At 42.1% G+C, this 20,696-nt stretch overlaps 1 protein-coding gene across 3 annotated transcripts in view; it reads right to left on the bottom strand.

Moving 5' to 3' along the window:
- Positions 1 to 1,674: 1,674 nt before the first annotated feature.
- ALPK1 (alpha kinase 1) overlaps positions 1,675 to 20,696 on the bottom strand; it is an 83,485-nt gene continuing 64,463 nt past the window's right edge. For all 3 annotated transcript variants that reach the window (XM_048847247.2, XM_048847246.2, XM_075127579.1), the window contains 9 exons: positions 19,502 to 19,588; positions 18,639 to 18,715; positions 16,655 to 16,750; positions 14,736 to 14,840; positions 12,200 to 14,381; positions 9,753 to 9,906; positions 8,007 to 8,169; positions 5,486 to 5,672; positions 1,675 to 4,692 (listed from right to left, as the gene is read on the bottom strand). In XM_048847247.2, coding sequence (XP_048703204.2) covers positions 4,493 to 4,692; positions 5,486 to 5,672; positions 8,007 to 8,169; positions 9,753 to 9,906; positions 12,200 to 14,381; positions 14,736 to 14,840; positions 16,655 to 16,750; positions 18,639 to 18,715; positions 19,502 to 19,588 — 3,251 coding nt within the window. In that variant the 3' untranslated portion in view covers positions 1,675 to 4,492. The remainder of the gene's footprint in view (positions 4,693 to 5,485; positions 5,673 to 8,006; positions 8,170 to 9,752; positions 9,907 to 12,199; positions 14,382 to 14,735; positions 14,841 to 16,654; positions 16,751 to 18,638; positions 18,716 to 19,501; positions 19,589 to 20,696) is intronic.

Below are 20,696 nucleotides of genomic sequence, written 5' to 3'. Positions count from 1 at the left end.
TGTGTTGAAGCTCCAGTGATGCTGCCGCTAGACACACAGTGGGGATATAACAGCTCGAGTTACAACTCATCAGTCTCTGCTGCTAATCCAACCACTCCGTGTAACTCCCGTGCTGTTCTGAAGGCTAGCTCGAGTGCAGGAACTTGAGTGTACTAACTCGAGCTATCTGTTGCAGTGAAGAGAAGCCCTACAAGAAATCTAATGCAGATAAAGCCTGACATTCTCTGCCCCTTGAATACATCCCCAGTGAGTTTCTGAGAAGGGAATGACATAACTGCATTTGCTACTTTCCAATTCTCCAGGTGGTAACTCACAAAAGTCCAAGAAGGTCATGTCCATGAATTACAAGCTTTGGTCTAAAAAAAACAAAAGATTGTTTCATAAAAAGTAAAAAGCGGCAGCTGCCTCTACCCAGGGTAAGCACTATTGAAGCCTGCGGACAGCACACATACCACAGGACATTCAAAGACTGCGGAGTGTTAAAAATCAGGGATTCTTGGAGTATACTAGAGAACCATGAACAATAACAAAAGTGCAGATAAAAATGAATGAAATAGAGGAAATGTTCAAAGCAGCAGCTGCATGTACATGCAATACTAAAACATGTCCCCAGCACACCCAGCAAACATGTAAAAGCTCCAAGAAATGTCCTTGGATTGTGGCTTGAATTAAATTAAGTATTTTCAGGGGGCAGAACAGCAGGGTAAGCGACACTGGCTGTTGAGGGAGTTAGTGTGAAATTACATCTCCTGAACCCTAGAATATCACCAGACATTTCTGCTTCAGTCGCATAATTTATGTTGACTGAAGAAACCCCAAAATGAAAGGCATCAAACCCATTCGGTGGAGAATTACAGTTTTATATAATGGTCTGTGAGTCAGGGTCACAAAATCAGGGACAGGAATCGATCCTGAGTCAACAACAGAGCTCCCGCTGATGATAATGATTGTACAAAGGATGAACAAGAATATGACCATGTCATAATTAAACTTTCAGAGGCTATGACAAGTCTTTGGAGTCCACGCAAATTTTTCCATTGGCATTAATTGGAGATGGATCAAACACGTAGCTAGTAAAATTGCTAGTGCATTCAGCATCAGTCAGTGGGAAAATTCTGCAGGATACTTTTAGGACTGTCCCTGTGTCTGCCATTTGTTTATTTAATCATTTGTACATGGAATTATCTAATTTGCATGCATGACTGCAGAAAACATATGTGCAAATAATGTGTGCAATAGCAAGCCTTAGTTATCCACAAATGTGTTTCTTCCAGCATCATTACAGTTCAGAGTTAACATCATACTGCTCGGAATTAGGACCGTTCACAACTTTCTTTGAGTTGGTGTTTCAGGTTTATCTAGGCTAGTGCACAGGGTCACTGTACATTGGAAAGTTTATTTTCACAACCATGAGGAGCAGAAACTTAATATTTATATGATATTCTTATATTCTGCAGAAATCCTAATATATCATGGGCTGCATAGATACATTGAGCAAGTAGGGAGTTTGGCATCCTCATTCTTTATAGAGTTAAATCAAGAGACATGTTAGAAATGAAAACAGAAGAAAAAGGGAAGTTACAGATGTAGACCAAGGGAGAAAAGAGATCCTTTCAGGGTGGATTTGAAAACAGCTAGGAGTTAAGTAGAAAGAACAGGCGTACTTGTGGCACCTTAGAGACTAACAAATTTATTTGAGCATACGCTTTCGTGGGCTTGTGATGTACAGGAAGGCACTTCCAGATGACATGAGCTACAGATGACAGGCTCTTACACCATCAGTGACAAAAGAGTGCAAAGTGTCAGAGAATAAGTTCATGCTAGATGAGCACATGGGTATAGAATGTGACTTTAGGCACTGCCCTGAAAATTGTGTAAGCTGCAGTCCCCAGGAGACATTGTTATTCTGTGGCTATGTTGACGCTATGCGCTAGGGGGCGTGATTCCCAGCTCACATATCCATAGGAGTGCTAGCTCTCATCTGAGTTAGGACACTAAGAACAGTAGTGTAGCCACAACGCTTCCAACAAAGATAAATTCAACATTTCAACAAAATTCAACAAAGACAAAAGGTAAGGTGCTACACTTAGGGAAGAAAAAACAAATGCACAAATACAGAATGGGGGATAACTAGCTTGACAGCGGCACTGCTGAGAAGGATCTGGAAGTCGTGATGGATCACAACCTCAACATGAGTCAACAATGAAATGCTGTTGCCAAAAAAGCAAATGCAATTTTGGGCTGCATTAACAGAGGCATTGTATGAGGTGATAGTACTGCTCTACTCAGTGCTGGTTAGGCCTCATCTAGAGTCCTGTGTCCAATTTTGGTCACCACTGTATAGAAAGGATGTAGAGAAACTGGGAAGGATCCATAGGTGAGCAACGAAGATGATCAAAGGGATGGAATGCCAGCCATATGAGCAAAGGCTGAAGGAACTGGGTAAGTTTAGTTTGGAAAAGTGGAGATTAAGGGGTGGGGGACATGATAGCAGTCTTCAAATACTTGAAAGGCTGCCATAAAAAGATGGAGAAAAATTGTTCTCTCTAGCCAGAAAGGGCAGGGCAAGAGACAATGGGTTCAAACTACAACATAGCAGATTTAGATAAGATCTCAGGAAAAACTTCCTAACTGCAACAACAATAGGACAATGGAACAAACTGCTTCGGGAAGTTGTGGAAGCTCCTTCCCTGGAGGTTTTCAAGAAGAGGCTGGATAGCCATGAGTCTTGGATGATTTAGACCCAAGTCCTGCATCCTGGCAGGGGGTTAGACTAGTTGGCCCTTGCGGTCCTGTCTATCCCTATGGCTCTGTGATTCTATGAAGAGCATAGGCAGCACCGCGGTGCTAGCTGCCCTGAGTACAAACCACCTGAACCCTGTGGGTACGTATTTGGGGCTGCTCGCGTGTGCTGCTGCTGTCTGTGCTTTTGCGGCCAACTCCCTCTGATTAACACGGCAGCTCAGATGAGAGCTAGCATGAGTACATCCGCGTGGACATGGAATCACATCCCTAGCTCATAGTGTAGACCTAGCCAGAGACACCCCTCAGAGAAACAAACAATTTCTCCTGGGTCCTCCTTGGTACCAGCAGCAAATCACATCCCCCTGTGCCAGCTCAGCCAAGGTTCCACCTTCCTCCACCACCGCCTCTCGGGAGCAGTTACACCACATAAAGCTAGTGTAAGTCAGAGCAGAATGTTCCTCCACATGTGTAGGGCAGCAGGGAATGCCCTAAACCTACCCACATCCAGTCGACAGCCAAAAAAAGCAAAAACAATGTTCTTACAGACCAACTTGCCATTACTTATGGCTTGTCTCTATGGAGAGTTAGTATGCAGCAACCTGAGGAGTAAATCTACAGTTCAACTAGCCTACCTTTCACTAACTGACTGCGTGGATCCTACTACCACATGCTACAAGTTCAGTACAAGTTTCACAGCAGCGACTGCAGGATCTACGCAATCAGTTAGTGCACGGTCGGCTGGTGCATCGCAGATGTACATTCCAGCTTACTACACACTAATTCTCTGCATAGACAGTCCCTTAGTTTATAACTGTACTTGAGTATACTTGTTAAAGGCAAATAGCTCCCTTCACTTCAGCGGGACTACTTGTATGAATACGGGTTGCAAGACTGGCCTTTAGATTTGTGGCAGCCAGAGTTCCATTAGAGACATCAGTGGGAGTTTTGTTTTGTTTTTAAGAGAGAACTGCCAGGCTGATAGGAAAGTGTCCTGTGGGCACATTAAACACAGCTGTGAGCAAGTCCATCCATCTGTCCTCAGGCACGGCTTCCTTTGGCTTCAACAGCAGTTTTGCCTGTATAAGGGCTGCAAGGTTTGCTCTGTGGCTAGCACAGTTAAAACTGCCATTTTACAATGTAAGCAAGAAATTACACACTCAGGTCTGAAAAAAAGAAGCTAAGTTTTTATCACTTTTTGTTTTAGTAACACAGCATGTCAACACTGAAAAAAGTCTCTGAAAATCATAAATACAAGTAAACCCAAATACCTGAAATAACTATACCAGATCCTGACTACACCCTCTTCCTTAGGATAGTATCTCCTAATAGCAGCAGGGGTTACAAATCCCACTGTCCTTTCTCAGCCAAAACCCACACTGAAGTCAAGCCCTGAGTAAAGGTTGTACCATCGTATCTCCTTCTGGTGCTGTGATTTCTAGATGAGACTGATCATTATAAGGACAAAGTTCTAGTGTGAGCTCACAATATTGCTGGCTCTTGTGGGTTTGTTATACCCTTGATGTTCCTTGAATATACTTTTATGTGGTTTTGTTAATTTCCACAACAAGCTGTATTCAGTAACGTGGTGTTACCAACCTGGAACAATGACCCAGATCCTTCCAACACTTAGGAATAGAAGTAATTTTACTTCTATGGCTCTGCTCTAACAAGCAGAGTTATTAATGTATATAAATGTGTGAGGGATCAGGTCCCGTGTCAGCACCTGTCAGGCTGTCTTTGCACAAAGCTAGTTAGGTTCTGCTACCGAAGGCCTCGTTAAAGAAAGATGATGGCAGATTTCATTGCACTCCACGTGTTGATTATTGAAGAAATAATAAATTCCTTTCTCTCCAAAGTTGGTGGAGTGTGAAACATCTTTCCCATTAAGAGAATGAATCTGGGGGTCTGTGAGGTAGATGAGGCCTTTTCCATTACCAGTCACCCAACCTGTAGAATAAAGAATACATCTGAATATAAAATGACATACAATAGTCCCTTCACTTCATTGTGTTCTGTAATTAAGCCCCACCCACCCCAAGTCTGATCAATTTTACATAGGTGGAATTCTGCTGATGTCAGTGGAGTTACTCCTGATTTACCCCAGGGTAAGTGAGAGCAGAATAAGGCCCTTAACATCTGTACTGATATGCAGGTAAGAACACATTCACAAGATGACATTAGGTCCCAATAGCATCTTGTTTTTGGCTTTACCCTGCTAAGGGAGGAGGGTACTTGAGTCAACAGCTTGGAAGGTCAGGTCATCAGCTCTAACCCAGGAGAGCCTGTGAAGCTAAAGAGGGGATGAATGCTTTCAGCCATTTTGGGGCTTGCCAGTCACAGGGAAGGAGAAGGGTGGCATGGGAACTGCTACACTGTCTCGGTGTTACCTGAGGAGCCCCCTTTGCAGGGAAGCCCCTCAGGGGTCCATTTCTGTTAGCTTTAGTTTAGCTTTCACATGGGTGGAGTGACACAAGGTTGCATCACACTAGGATCTGGCCCAGGAACATGATTACAGTTTCTCTCACATCACGAAGAAAGAGAGGGTCTCTTTGAGCCGCCAGGTGTTATTTATTTCACATGCCAAAAATTATGGCCTATTTTCTTACACAATGTGAGTCTGAGTCCTCTCTATGCCTCCCCTTGTCTTAGTGACACTGTAAATGGTTTTGTTCTTTGTACAGCACACACTGCTGGAAAATGGGAAGGACATACAACAAACAGAACCAGCCATCATACAAACCTTGCAAATCGACAACCACATCTGTGCCATGGGAAAACTCATGGGAGAAATGGCCAAAGGCCAAGCCATACTCTGTGGCTTTGTACTCTGTTTTTACTACTTTTGTGTTATTAGATAGTTTCACAAATTCTCCCAGAATATAGGGCTCCACACTCACACATCTTTTTATAGATTTGCCTTCTAATATCTGAAAGAAAACAGAATGTTAACAGGTTAAAATAATCCTAGTAGAGATGAAAACAGTGAGAAGTCCTATAGCTCAGCTATCTGAATTCTTATTTGCACTATTACTTTTTTCCACTGCACTAAAAGGATGTAAAGAGCCCCCACACTGTGCCATCCATTTGTTTGGTCCCATCACAACACATCTGGAAGCAGAGCTCACATCTAGCGAGAGAGAAGAAAGTATCAGCTCTGGAAACGTTAATTCAGCCTGGTGAGACTAGACACGGGGATCAACAAGTTCTATCGGTATCTTCCTTGTAAAGCAAATGAAAAATATATTGCAAGAAAGTCAGTATAAAAAGTGGGAGAAGGAGATGAGAAGATGGCAGACCAACAACCAGCAGCCGTTCATCTTTTACATGGTCTGTGGTTGGCGGACGTAGTTATGTCTACATATTCAAGCGCTTGAATGTATTCATGCTAAAACTGCATTAGGCCTTGCTAACCAGTGCTCCAGTGTAAAGCAGCACCAATGACAGCATACTTAGCAAAAGCAGTAAAGCAAAGCTCTTTGATCCAAGGTCATTTGCATATTGCATTATAGCATATACGTGAACAACAGAGCAGTAAATTATATTCCACACATGCAGGGACAAAGACATAGAGGACATAGATACTGTGTATAATAGTCTACTTGGCTATTTGTATTTGAAATGCAGGAATCTAATAGAATGTAGTTAAATATGTAAACTAGATTTATAAAAAATAGAGGGATAGATGTTGGCTAATGCTCTGGACCCGGTGCACCATTCAGGTGATGCAAGAGGGCCAGAAAGCCACTGTCTCAGGGTAGCTGCAGATTTCCCTGGAACGGAGGACTCCCCACATGGCTTATGGCCAGCTATGTTGACTCTAGGCCATCCCCTCCCATCCCTCTCGGTAAGGACAGTGTCTTGGGGGCAAGTCTGGATGTAATGCAACCTGGTGATCCCCATCTGCTCCTTGGGTGCCATTACAAATCAATGCAAATTAGGGTAACCCTCAGGCTGCACTGAATGGGGACTGACTGGACCTGAGGATCTGGCCCACATTATTGTAACCGTTATTTCCAGCAACATTGTTACGATTAGTAATTATTATTTATGATTATTTTAATGATCAAATGAAAAAACAAGTTCCTGTCTCAAGGAATTGACAATCTCAGGGCCACACCCTTCTTGCCTGGCTCATCTGAGTAGCAAGGCCACTGGAACCTTCATCGAAGCGGGTGGGCCAAGGACAAAGTGGCAGAGGAATTAAAATACTATTTAAATAACCTGCAGAATACAACTGTAACATAAATAACCACAATACAAAATGTAGCCACATTATAATATTTAATTATAGTACAAACAAACAGGCAACTTTAGTTCTAAACATGGGGACTGCATTTTTTCCCCTCAGCACATGTTTCCTTTGTTAAAAAGTGGGGGGCATGGTCCTTTTATAAGTGGGGAGAGCCACGGCTCCCTGCCCCCCATTCTGGCACCAGTGCTGAGCAGTCCCACTTAAATCAATGAGCCAATTTAAGTGAATAAATGGAGCAGAATTTTACCCAAATTCTGGTAGTTCCGAGAGCACCATTAGAAGTATAGGCTAAATTTTAAAGAAGCATACTAAAGGTGCAGCTACTAAAATAGTACGTGCACCTGCAGGCAAACATGAGCCCTCATATTTCTGTGCACAAACTGGTTAGGTGCTAACACAAGTTGGGCAACTACACCTACCAGCTGGTTAACTGAACCCTTCCCTGCCCAAGTTACACACGTAAAGGTATGGGTTTGGTGGCCCGGCAGGACATACATACTTTTACAGGTGCATCCATTGCACCCTTTAGTGAGAATCTGTGCTTGTATGTTAGATGTTTTTTCATCTTTAAATAATCAAACTTGTTTACCAGGTAATGGCATTTGCCTCTTAGGGGACCTCTACCCAGCGTTTCGGAGTGTGAACGAGCGAGCCTCTCTGGGTCGACAGACTTGGCCTAGCGAGGATCATACAACTGTTCTAAAAACAGCTGTTTAGACAGTGCTTTGAAGTTACGGCTTGAGCTCAGACTCTGAAGCCTACGAAGCGGCGGTCTACCCTTAGCCAGGAGGCTCACTTCCATTTGCTCCAAAATGCTGTGTTTACATATCCACTGTGTATGGGACACAAGTGGCTTATAATAATTATTGTTCTGCAGAGATCTTGTAACTTTCCTAATTTTATACCTTTCTCTCTACCCACTGTTCTACAGGAGAAACATTCTCTGATCATTTCCTGCTGGCTTCTGTAAGTTCCCTGCTTCAGTTGATTTCAGTTCAGGATTTCTTACCAGGAGTACTGCAGAGGGGATGTAAAAGATCTGTGTTGGGATCTTTTGCTCATACAGCCTTTTGTTGAATTCTGTCACGTAGTACTGGGCAGTCATTTGTCGCTCTACATCAATGAAATGATTAAGAAGCCCCTTTTCTTCTTTATACTCTTTCCCAACATACCTACATGGGAAAAACAGACACACAGCATAGCCAATTCCTCAGGCAGATAGCAATAAGCAAAATCCTCATTGGGATGCAAATCATCACCACAAATCCACTTTGTTGTTCAAGAGCAAAGCTATTTATTGGTAACTTATTTAAAATGACAACAACTGAAATCTGGTCTTGTACCTCTTGATGGAGCAACAGAAGTTAGCTCTGAAAGATCTTAGTCTTAGGGTGAGAATTTCAAAAGCGTGTAAATGAATTTGGCATCTAACTCTAGCTGACTTCCACTGGAGCATAGGCATCTTTGAAAATACCACCACACTCCCTAATAACCCATATACCACATTTACTCATGATCCAAAATCCACATTTCCCTCTGCCAAGCAGCAAGCAATGCCTCTAGGTGCTGTGGCCTTGGTGAAGTGAGCTGGTAGACTTATTCCAGTTCTTAGGGCAGGGGTGTCCATTTCACAAAGCCACGGCACAGAATAAAATGTTATCCATCTCTCAGATATGCCATGCTCCGACCCGCCCAGCTCTCTCCTTATCCTCTTGAGAACAAGACAGCTAGGCTCAGATTTTTAAAGCCATTTAGGTGTTGCTGCGCTCAGCATTGCAATGCCTAACCGATTTAGGAGCCTAAATCTTACTTTCAAAAGTGATTTAGACACTTGGGAGCCAAAATCTCTGACTGTAAATGGGATTTAGGCTCCCAAGTGTCTAAATCATTTTTGAAAAAAAATCAGACTTGGGCGTTACAGCACTGAGCACAGCAAGACCTAAAGACCTCAACTCGAGGCAGAGGACAAGACTTGGCAATTAATCTTGTGCCCATGAGCAACCTCTACTCATATTTATATTAAAACACAACAAGCCTGCACTCTACTGTGTGCCTTGTTTACATACAAGCTTGCACTGAAATCACTAAATTGGTTTTAATTTGACTATTTTCCTATTTTATGCAAGTCTGTGTGTGAATAACTCTCATTTCAGATTACGAGTGTTGTATCTGGATTATATTTAAATCGGAAATAGGAATGCAAAATGAGAGAATCTGAAACAACAAAAGGTGTGAAATAAAATCCATTCACTTACTTCTGCACAAGTTTTTATGTAGACAAGCCCAAGGGCATAACAGGAAAATGGACAGTAAATGTAACACAGTGTCAGATAACATAGAAAACAATAATGAAGCAATTGGTTCTTTTTAAATACCTGTCCCAATGGAAAGCTGCAACTTCAGAATCAAACTGGGTAACAAGAATATCCAGAGCTATAACAGTGAGGATCAATCAAATAGCCAGGAGCTTTGGAAGGGCTATAAAACCCTTTTGCTTCAGGATATTAACAGCTCTTAACAAATGGAGATTAGGAAGAAATACTTGCCCTGGGAACAGGTTATTCCATAATTCCCCTATAACATTGGGGTTTCTTGCACCTTTTTCTGAAGCACCCGGTACTGACCACTGTCAGAGACAGGACACTGGACTAGCTGGACCTTGGGTCTGATCCAGTATGGCAATTGCCATGTTCCTATGTGTGCAGAATTAGCCCTGATTAAAATTTCACTTCAGCAATTTGTGCTTGATCAATACCTTCCCAAAGTTTCTTCTTGATGCAGAAAGTGTATCCAAAATGCAGTCCTTTGTTTGCCTTCCTTCGCCACGCTCAGGTAGTCTCCAATATACACAGCTGTTTCCTGGCCTGTCCACAGCCCAGATTTCTTGGAGTATTTCAGAAGAAGAGCAGCTACCAAAAGAAAACCCCCACACATGAAACTGACAGCTTCTTTAGCAATGTTGTTCTATACCAGTAACCCAGGATGAAACCTAAGAGCTATCAGTTTTTTTCGTTGGGATTGATGTCCATGCCCAGACAAAGTTACAAAGCTCTGCTACCCTGTCACACTCAACTATTACAGGGCAGTATTGAAACAGCATCTTTTGTAGAAGCGCATCCGTAAGTGGAAATATATAAGATAGTTAGGCAAAATGTGTTGCTTTGGCAGGACACACTGTAGGGCTGCTTTGCGGTTTCCTGCCCCCGTCTTGTACACTAATAAAAGTTTAAATGATTAGGGAGTCCAGAAGAAAAACTATTAGCAAGTAGAGAACACAAAATATCTACAGGAAGAATGAAATGCATTTCACTCCTGCTCTGTAATGCCCCTGCTATGAGCCAGTCATAAGCCTCTCGCTCATATATAAGCCTGAATACCACCAAATTGTGTGGCACTGGACAGTTATACTGATAAGAATATCTAGACTTATACTAGTTAATGCTAACACAAATTTGGAAGGAATATAAAACCTTCACGGTTAAAACCAATGTACTGCTAGGATTAGGACAGAGGTGGGAAAACTACAGCCCAGGGGCCACATCCGGCGCTCGAGCTCCCACCGGGAAGCGGGGTCTGGGGCTTGACCTGCTCTGGTGCTCCAGCTGGGGAGTGGGGTCGGGGTTTTGCCCCACTCCGCCTGGTTCCCGGAACCAGCGGCACATCCCCCCTCCGGCTCCTACATGTAGGGGCAGCCAGGGGGCTCTGCATGCTGCCCCCACCCCAAGCGCACCCCTGCAGCTCCCATTGGCCAGGAGCTGCCAGGAACTGAAAGCCAGTGGGAGCTACAGGGGCAGTGCCTGCACACAGGGCTGCACGCAGAGCCGCCTGGCCGCGCTTCTGCATAGAAGCCGGAGAAGGGGATGTGCCATTGTTTCTGGGAGCTGCGTGAGGTAAGTGCTACCCGGAGCCTGCCCCTGATCCCCTCCCATGCCCCAACCCCCTACCCCAGCCCTGATTGCCCTCCCGCCCACCAAACCCCTTGGTTCCAGCCTGGAGCACCCTCCTGCACTCCCAACTCCTCATCCCCAGCCCCACCCCAGAGCCTGCACCCCCAGCCAGAGCCCTCACCCACTCCAGCACCGCAACCCCCAATTTTGTAAGCATTCATGGCTCGCCATACAATTTCCATACCCAGATGTGGCCCTTGAGCCAAAAAGTTTGCCCACCCCTGGATTGGAGGAGACCTTCATGTGGAAGTAGATTCTCTCACATTTGCCCACTGCAGGGCTCGTATACCTTCCCCTGAAGCATCTGGTGCTGGCACTGTCAGAGAGTGGATACTGTACTAGATAGACCATGGCACTTAGAGCTGGGCAGGAAATGATTCTACAAGAATTTTCAAGATTTCAAATAATTTTCCCATCACAAATTGAAATCTCAATATTCACAAACTGAACTTCTGATTTTTTTTTTCAGATCAGATCAATCAAAATGTTTAATCAAAACTTACCCTCTTCGGATTAGAGCCAGACTTTAAGCTAGTGCTTCGCTTCAGTTGTTTATTAACTTTGTGAGCTAGCAGACAGAGCTCCTAGACTCACAGATTGAGAACAGAGTTTTATTGAAATGAACAAAATATAAAACTCACAAGGACCTTAAGACAAATTAAAAATAATTGAGAGATTCTGGCAGCAGGTACAGTCTTACTTGGTTTGGTTAACGGATCAAAGGAAAAAACTGGATACGATATTAAGCAAAACAGTAAACTAAGCCAAAATGTTGTGCTGCCCTGGCTTGGCTCTTCTTTCATTTAAATGTAAATATTTTGAAAAATGAGGAGGGCCTAAAAATATCCAGACTCTTGAGATCTATATAATCCTAGTAAGAAGTACAGACCTGATTCTGCAGCCTTTACTCAGACATAGTTTCATAGATGTTCAAGACCAGAAAGGACCAGTCCCTACTCTACTCTCATCTAAATTATTGGCATAAGTCAAAATGAGAATCAAAGATGTGACCCTCAGTTTACAGGGGCAGTGCTCTAACCTCTGAATTAGAGGGCCAATGTACAAACACATATGAATAAGAATTGCAAGATCAGACTCTAGATTTCTATCTATCTTTGAGGGATTTATACCTTGTTCATCATCATAGTAGGAGTGCCAGCCTGCATGTAGTTCAAAATCCCTTCTTACCCTCTTATAACTGGGTTTGGGATTACGATGGCACATAACATATACACACAGGGGAGATGTTACTTACAGTATGCTTTATGGAGCTGCCTAGCCTTCAATATTCCAGTAGACTCCAGTCTCTGCACTAGCCAGTGATGCTCTACACCTGACAAGAGCTTCTCATAGTCATCATCCTCTAGAAAGCGAGCTTTTAGGATTTGTTCTTTGGTTCTCCCAGGCACAAAGACAAAAGAGCTCCCACTGGAGTTCAGAAAAGATGGACTCTCTAGTTCAGAGAAACTGCTGGAAAACTGCGCTGATTTGTACCATGATTTCAGAGAGGAGCTTGAGCTGTGGCTGCTGTTCAGAACATTCCTGTACTTTTCCGCTTCATCTTCCTCTGTGGTAGCACAGTCATGAAAATTGTCAGCTTCTGGCTTCTTCCTCCCTGATGGTGAAATTCTGATCCCAACCCTGTGGTTAAGTTGAGGCCTTGGAGCATTCATGGCAGGAGTGTTGTTTACTGAGCTCCCTCTATTGCTGAAAGCAAACTCCCATTCATCTTCTGTATCTGCCTGGGTGTCAACTTCAGGCATTTCAAAAGACCCATTTCCAGCAGAAGATTTATTAATCCAATCACGTACAAAGGAATCACTTGCTATTTTTGACTTGTTGCTTATAGATGTAGTAGTACCTACCTTACCTATAGGTATATGAGGCTCAACTGACAGATCATCTGTACTGTCTACAGTATCTCCTTCCGGGTCAATCCACACATAACTATTTCTAGATAATGGCTCTGTGATTCTTTTATACGCTTCATCATCTATTACATTTCCTTCCACTCTGCTGCGCTGAGTAGGGCTGTGAATAACACTGAAGTCTCTATTGCTATCCTCGGTTCTGGACTCAATCATTTCAAAGGATTCTAATTCTACCAAGGAAGAGGAAATCATCTCCCTCTCAGGTCTGTTGGGACCAGAAAAATGGGAACCCTTTAAGTCCACGAAAGAAATAGCATTGTTCCTGAAGTCTATACTATTGGCATCCCCTGCGTTCTGTTTTGAGGCATCCCTTTCAGGTTCTGTCCCCTGCAAGAGCCCTTCTCTGGAAGCTGAGGACACATCTGCTAGTCTATTAGCAAAGAGCATATTATTCTTTAATGAATGCTGAGAAGGATCTGAACAGCCACCTGGTGACTCCTGGAGAGAGAGATGATGAGTTTGGAAGGACGAGTGCAGGCTCCCGCCTTGAACATTTCCCTCAGTAGATTCAGTTGAGACTGTGCAACACTGCTCATCCACTGAGCCCTTTCCCCTTTGTTGCCAATCTCTGGGAAGCGTATTGCTGGCGTTGCAATCTAGCTCCTCCCAGCTAGCAGAGGAACTTGATTTTGACAACTTGCTCCAAGACTTCAAAGACCTAGTGGTTTGACTCCTGCTTTGCAAACTGCTGAAAATGCCATTTTCATCATTGGTAACTTTGTCTAATGGCTTGCTCTCCATTTCTTCTACAAGGGAGACGTTCATTGCATTAGAACTAATCCATCTCCTTCTTGTTTGCCCATGGAGTCTCTCATGGCTTCTTCTTGTGTTTTGTGAAGCAGAGATTTTGGCAATGTCCTTGCCACCGCATAATTTTTCTTCAGTGTTACATATAGTGTCTACATTTTTAGTGTCAGTTTTTAAGACAGTGATGCAAGCTCCCATTTTGGCTTCTCTGTGCCTGGTTTCCTGGCTCCTGCAAGTACTTTCAAACACTTCACTTACTGACCTATGATGCTGGGAATGCATTTCAAGGATTTTCTCAAAATTCACTTCACCACGCAAGATAGGCTTTTCTACTACACCTTTGTAGCTATCAGGAACATAAGATCTGGCATCTGAATTAGGGAAGCTTTGTACTTGTAAATGCTCCTTGACAGACATGATCAAAGACATGATCTCTTTGGCAAGTGTTTCTTTGTCTTGATCTTCTGTAAAAGGTGAAGTGCTGTAAGCGTACAGTTTCTCCATGGCTTCGCTACATAGCTGTCTCACCACACAGAGTCTCTCGCTTTGCCCGTAGAGCTGCCGATTAACTGTTGTAAGGCAAAAAGCTGCTTTAATGAAACTATGAAGCTCCTGCCTGCTAGTGACAGGGTCATTTTCTTTCTTGGTGAGGAGACCAATTTCAAAGGATTTCTTAGCTTCAGACAAATAGAACTTTCTCTTCTCTGGAGGACATTGTGTGGAGTAACTATAGGACAATAAGCATGTGCCACGGATGTTCTGAAAAGGAAAAAGGATGAGAAGTCAATGAATTAGAAATCTGGAATTCTGTTCCAAATAAAAAGAAAAAAGTGCTGTTTCTTCATGCATTTCAAGGCACAGATACCAACTCTTACAGCTCGTTTCTGCATTTCTAGGAAATGAGGTAAGGATTGTCTCATATATCTGATTATGCTGCTTTATTCTAAATTTGCTTAAAGTTGCATGGGGGTGAGGTATTAACTTGCAAAGCACTATCACTCTGGGGGATCTCTCTCTCCGCCTGTCTTTCTTCCTCTGTGGTTTTAGATAGGAGTTCTGGGAAGGGTGCAGCATCCTGCCCAAGTCCCAGATGTGAACTGAAATCATACTTACTACTGCTGTGAGCACAAAAAGCGGGGTGTACTGGCTGAAGGCAGCTGCCAGCTTGCAGGCTTCAGCAGCTGACAGGAAGCGATGGTCAAACTCTTGGAGAAGGCGCTGTTAAAACAGCAGGATAAAAATTCCTTTACACACTATGTCATCTTTGTAATGTCATGTTCGTGGTGGTGGACAAAGGCAAGTAACACTTATAGGGTATGTCTACACTGCAATGTAAGTCCAGGGTTAGTAGATCTTGAGTTAGCAGAGCCTGGATTTGTTAACATAGGGCTTGAGTCTCTACGCTCATCTATGACCCTAGGTTAGGAATTGTTGAACCCTGGGTCCCAACCTGGGCCTGGAGCATCTACACTACATTATCCGGGCCTGAGTCCAACCACCCATATCTCAGATTTCCTAGCACCCTCCCAAAATGTGGCCGCTCTAGCCCTTTATTCGTGGTACAGTGTGGAAAAACTTGACGGTCCAGAGGACAAAGGAAGTCAGCTCATGGAATACTTTTGGTGGACTCCCAGAACACGGATCTAGTGGGGCTGTGTCTACATTGCAAAGCAATAGAGCTTGAACTGTGGGTCGTGGCTTGACTCAGGCTCAGATCCTCCACCCTCCTGGGGTCCTGGGTCTGAGCCCTAGGTTAGAGTGATTTTTGTGTGGATGGAAGCGGGGTTAGGCTTGAGCCTGAGTTTGAATCTTGGGCTTCCATTGGTAGCATTGCATACCCATAAAGACTTGACTGTATAATGAGGGTAATAGTAATGTGGTGGGAAATAGTTGGAAATAAAAGGGCAGAGTCTGATCTCAGTTACACTGAGGTAATCCAGTATAGTTCCATTGAAATCAGTGGGACTGATCTGACTGCAGAGCCCAGCTGCATCTGCTGAGAACATGAGTCATAATTTGGCCTGATGTCATGAAATGCTACAACTTCATTCAAATAAAATCAGGTAAAGCAGTAAATTGAGGATTCCTATAACTACATTCAATTGGCCATGGATTTTGTAGTAGTCATTTTATGTCCAACAGAAATTAAGCTATATATCTAACCAGAAAACAGGAAGATACTAAATATAGCCAATGCACATGAATTAAATTGCCTTGTGAACCTTAACTTCTGGGTATCCTGATTTCTTCTGACTAACTGTGCAGCCTTACTGTTTACATTAACATAGTTCAACAGGAATTTTGTCTGAGCAAGATCTGATTTAGGACCACAGGACTTGACACACTGTGGAAGAAAATGAAAGTCCCTGTTTGTTCCAATGCAATGCTATGTTCAGATTGCACTTCTAGTTCAGAAGGAAACTGATTTCTCCTCTCAAGTTATGTGAAATAAATGACTTCATAATAGGACAAATCCTGAGATGCACTGAACATGATCCACTCCCTATGGGATGAATCCTGAGATCTTTAAGAAGTTAAAACATAATAATTACTCAGGCAAATTGCCATTGATTTCAGTGAAGATCAGGACTCAGTCAGGATAGAGCACGGTCCTTAGAATTTGATTAGTTGAGTCCACTGGGTTTTGCAGATGCTCAACACCTCTCAGGTTTTGTGTCCATAAGAGGCTTTTTCTTTAATGAGTCTTGGGCTATTGCCAGAGCAAGATACTAGATTATCTACACTAATGGTCTGATCAATACCAATTCCTGTGTCCCGGAGACCCTTCCCATCACATTGGAAGTTTTAAGAGGTGTCTAATTTTGGTCTTAACAATGTTCACACAGTGTTCCTTCAATTTGTCCTGGAGGGAAATGACACCCACTTTGTGTTTAGGTGAGATAACGAACTCTTTGGCTGGCGTTGTAGAGCTTCCCCAAGCACTCAGTGCAAGGACAAGAGTAGGAAGTTTGGCTGCGGTTGGTGCAACTAGACAAGGATCAGCAAAAGACTTCTAATATATGAATATTTACCAGGTCAACTTGAGAGTTGTTTTTAAAACTATTATAATCTTTCTCACTCATGGAAACAAAGATGTCAGCCAAAATACCCAGTGATGTAGCAATTCCCTGAAAAATAAAAAACAAACAAACAAGTGTTTTTTCCATTTTATTTTCTATTTTTGACGGTGCTGTACAAGACACAAAGATAAAGACATCTACAAGACACACAGAGAAGAGAGGACACATGGGGAAATCTAGAGCAGGAAACAAATTAGCCAAATTATATTTTTTGGATTATTATAAATGTGCGGGCATTGGGGAAAAAATGAAGGCTGGTGTAAGTCTGTATGGCTCTACTAAACTGAATTAAACTGCATTCATTTACACCAACTAGGGAACTTGCTCTGTATTATAGGAGGGATTTGAATGAGGATTGGAATTTTGTTACATTCTTCCTTCCTATTTTCTCCAGCCTGTCAGCTTTCAAGGTGTGACAAATACGGCACAGCATCATGTGACATAAGAATATCTTCAGACTAAATGCTACATTAAATCCTGACTAAACAGATTTTGGAAAACAGGTTCTTAATCTGTTTAGGCTCAGTTTTAACACTCTACTAACTTTAGCTGCACAACAATAATTTAGAACTGATCAGTTTTTCTCAAACTATTTGCGAGGCACAAGGAAAAATTGTCTAGACAAGCGCCATATCAAATGCAATCAACATGCAGTTCTGCTGATAGAGCACCAAGATACTGAAGAGTTAATGTTGCCCTGAACTATTTTATGAAGCACTTAAAAAAATCCCAGATTTTGACAAAAAGGCAGGAGCTCCAGTTAATGACGATTTAACTCTGGGGATTGGAATGAGCAATTTTGAATAGGGGTCAGTGAACCACAAGAATTTGTAATGTCATGAAGATAGGTGAATTTGCCATTTGTGTCCTTCTAAAACAGGACAATTGTTCACTATTCCCAAACAGATGCCAGCCAACAGATTACCTTAAGATTGCAGTTAGTACAGCTAAATCATTCCATTACATGATGCCTCTTTGCCTTCTTAAATATCTGTAAAATGCCCTGCACACCTCTGCTTTCATATAAGTATTTCTGATTCAAAGGTTCAAGATGCAAAACTTTGGTCCAGAGTTTTAACAAACTAAGTTTAGGGAGTTTGGGATCTGGAGTTTTGGTTTGGTCCATTATAAAAACAGGACTGATTCTTGAGATCCAGATTCCAAACATTCTAAAGCATGGAAGTGTTATAAAGATCTGCGCTATTTGCAAAGTTAATAACAAAATATATGAAGGATGGCTGTAGGACCTATGATGGTTAGGGCACTAACATAAGACTGAGTAGACCAAGCTTCAATTCCCTGCTCTGCCACAGACTTCCTTTGTGACTCTGTGCAAGTCACTTACCCCTTCTCCGCCTCAGTTCCCCACCTGTAAAATGGAAATAGCAGCATTTCTCTACCTCACGGGGGGGGGGTTATGAAGATGAATATATACTGTAAGCCATTCAGATACGTCAATGATGGGGACTGTATAACTACCCAGATAGATAGATAGATATTCAGACCCTGGTTCAGAATTTGAACACTCCTGAAGCTCGGGAAAGTTTGGTTCCAATTAAATGGTTAAGGCCCCTCCCTAAAAGTATAACAATGGATGCATCTTGGTACTAGTCTGTCACTCCATCAGAGAACTACATTGCATCGTCTCATTTGATCATTTACTTCTGATGATGCTAATGAATGAAAATGATCATTTTATTCCTTTGCAGAAAGCAAAACAAAGCTCAAGACATGCTGGTTTCAAATAAGCGCATGCACATGCATGTAAAAATAAATCAAGTATAGTGTAACGTTCAGCTAGAACATTTGCCCCACGTGACTGAAACTGACTACATCCAGGAAGAATAAACCCAGGACATATGACTGAGGGAAACACAATGGATTCTGGAATCAACGTGGAATTAGTCAGAGTATTCAGGGTGAAAAAAACACTAACCTTTTTATCTGGCTGAGGCAGTTTGAAATAGCCTACAATTGAAGCCCAAATCAGCTCCGCTGCCTCATACCACATTCCTGAAATAAAGCAGAGAAATGATCAATAAGCAGACCGCTTCTTTAAGTTACAACATAGCTCTATATTGCTTTAAAGCAGATGAGTTTATTTCACCTAACCTGAGCTGGGAGATTTCAAGACTGTATAAAACCATTCTACCACGCTTTTCCAGCTTAGTTACAACATTACATTTATTAATTTCATATTGCTTTGGTTTGTTCATAAATGTAAGTTTTATGCTTGTGAAAGATCCTAGATTAGCAGTCATGAAAATGCAAATTCACTTGGAAGGCACAGCATAGCATTAGGCTGGCTGTGCTATCATCCTACCAAGGGCAGAGCTTCCATACAGCAGCTCTTTGAACCACCATCCTGGGGCCTTCTTGCGTCTGCCCAGGGAATTTTCATGACAGCTCTATGGGGGTAAGTTACTGGCTGGCAATTCAGGAAAGAATGTTGAAAAGGGGGGAATTGCTTGAATATTAAAAATAACATAAGAAACAGCATTTACAAGTGCATATCTTCTGGTGGTCTCAGCAAACAGACTGACGATCTGTAAATTACATTTGTTTGATAAATGGGCTCTTGCTAGCTGCAAGTGTTCTCTGTCTAAGCCAGTTGTGAGTAGAGCTAATTTTCTGTGGCTTTCTCTGTCAGGGAAACCAGGGGGAAATTTTAGATAAGCCAAGTCTTTACTTAACACAGGAATTTCTTTTTAGTAAGTTGTGAACACGGGTAATTAGTTTAACGCTTAAATGGTGAAATCACTGCATGGAAAAGTGTCTGGCTGCAGAGTGTGATCTTACCAAGCTTTTGCAGAATCTGTCCTCTGATCTGTATACAGACTGACTGAACAAGAATCCTATCACTTTCCTTGTCATACAGCCACACGCCTGAAACGAGAGTTTAAAAACTCACTGGAGTGTGACAGCTGTTGGTGGTTCCTGAGCCCTTAAAATCTGATCCAAATCCCAATGAAATCAACTGGCGTCTTTCCAATGACTTCAATGGGCTTTGAATTAGGGCTTTAGGTACCTTGTAGGTACTGAGATACAAAGGTGATGGAACAGTAAAAGAACTCAGAGAGATATACACCAGTATAAAGCTTTCATACCAATTATTTTTAGATAAACCATAGAACAACAGCAATACAATAATATTAATAATAAAATAAAATAATAATAATAATATTTGGCACTTTTATGGAATATCCTACTAAAGATTTCAGAGCGGTTTGCAAGGGTGGCTAAATATTAATAAATAATATTTAAATATCACAAATATTAACTGAAGTGATTACTTAAATTAATTATTTGTGGTAATGTATAAATGGCAGCGTAACACATTTTTTTAGCCTGTGCCAAAAAATGTTTTCTCATCACACATCAATATGTCAGGTTTCAGAGTAACAGCCGTGTTAGTCTGTATCCGCAAAAAGAAAAGGAGTACTTGTGGCACCTTAGAGACTAACCAATTTATTTGAGCATAAGCTTTCATGAGCTACAGCTCACTTCATCGGATGCATTCAGTGGAAATGCATCCGATGAAGTGAGCTGTAGGTCACGAAAGCTTATGCTCAAATAAATTGGTTAGTCTCTAAGGTGCCACAAGTACTCCTTTTCTTTTATCAATATGTCATGCATCTTAAAACAAGAGTGCTCATAATTTCATCAAATAACGTTTAGGCATCTACATTCTTATTTTTGTCTGATAGTTATATGGCATCTTTCATACATATTGTACTTTCACACCCAAAACTTTATTAACTTATAAGTAAGTTTGCCAGGCATAATTAAAAACAAGACATACATTTACACACATCACTGAAAATAATTAAGGAATGAATATCACAAATTATGGTTACATAAAACAATTATTCTCGCTGAACAGCATTCAAATAACCTTATCTCAGAGGTTTGAATTTTTTTAAAACTGGCAATGTTGTTCATATTCAAAACTGTCAACCCACACTGATTTAATCACAAGTCTTCTGATATTTGG

This window comes from Caretta caretta, chromosome 4 (genome assembly GCF_965140235.1).
Source record: "Caretta caretta isolate rCarCar2 chromosome 4, rCarCar1.hap1, whole genome shotgun sequence".
NCBI classification, from domain to species: Eukaryota; Metazoa; Chordata; order Testudines; family Cheloniidae; genus Caretta; species Caretta caretta.
This window is presented reverse-complemented; position numbering and strand designations above follow the sequence as displayed.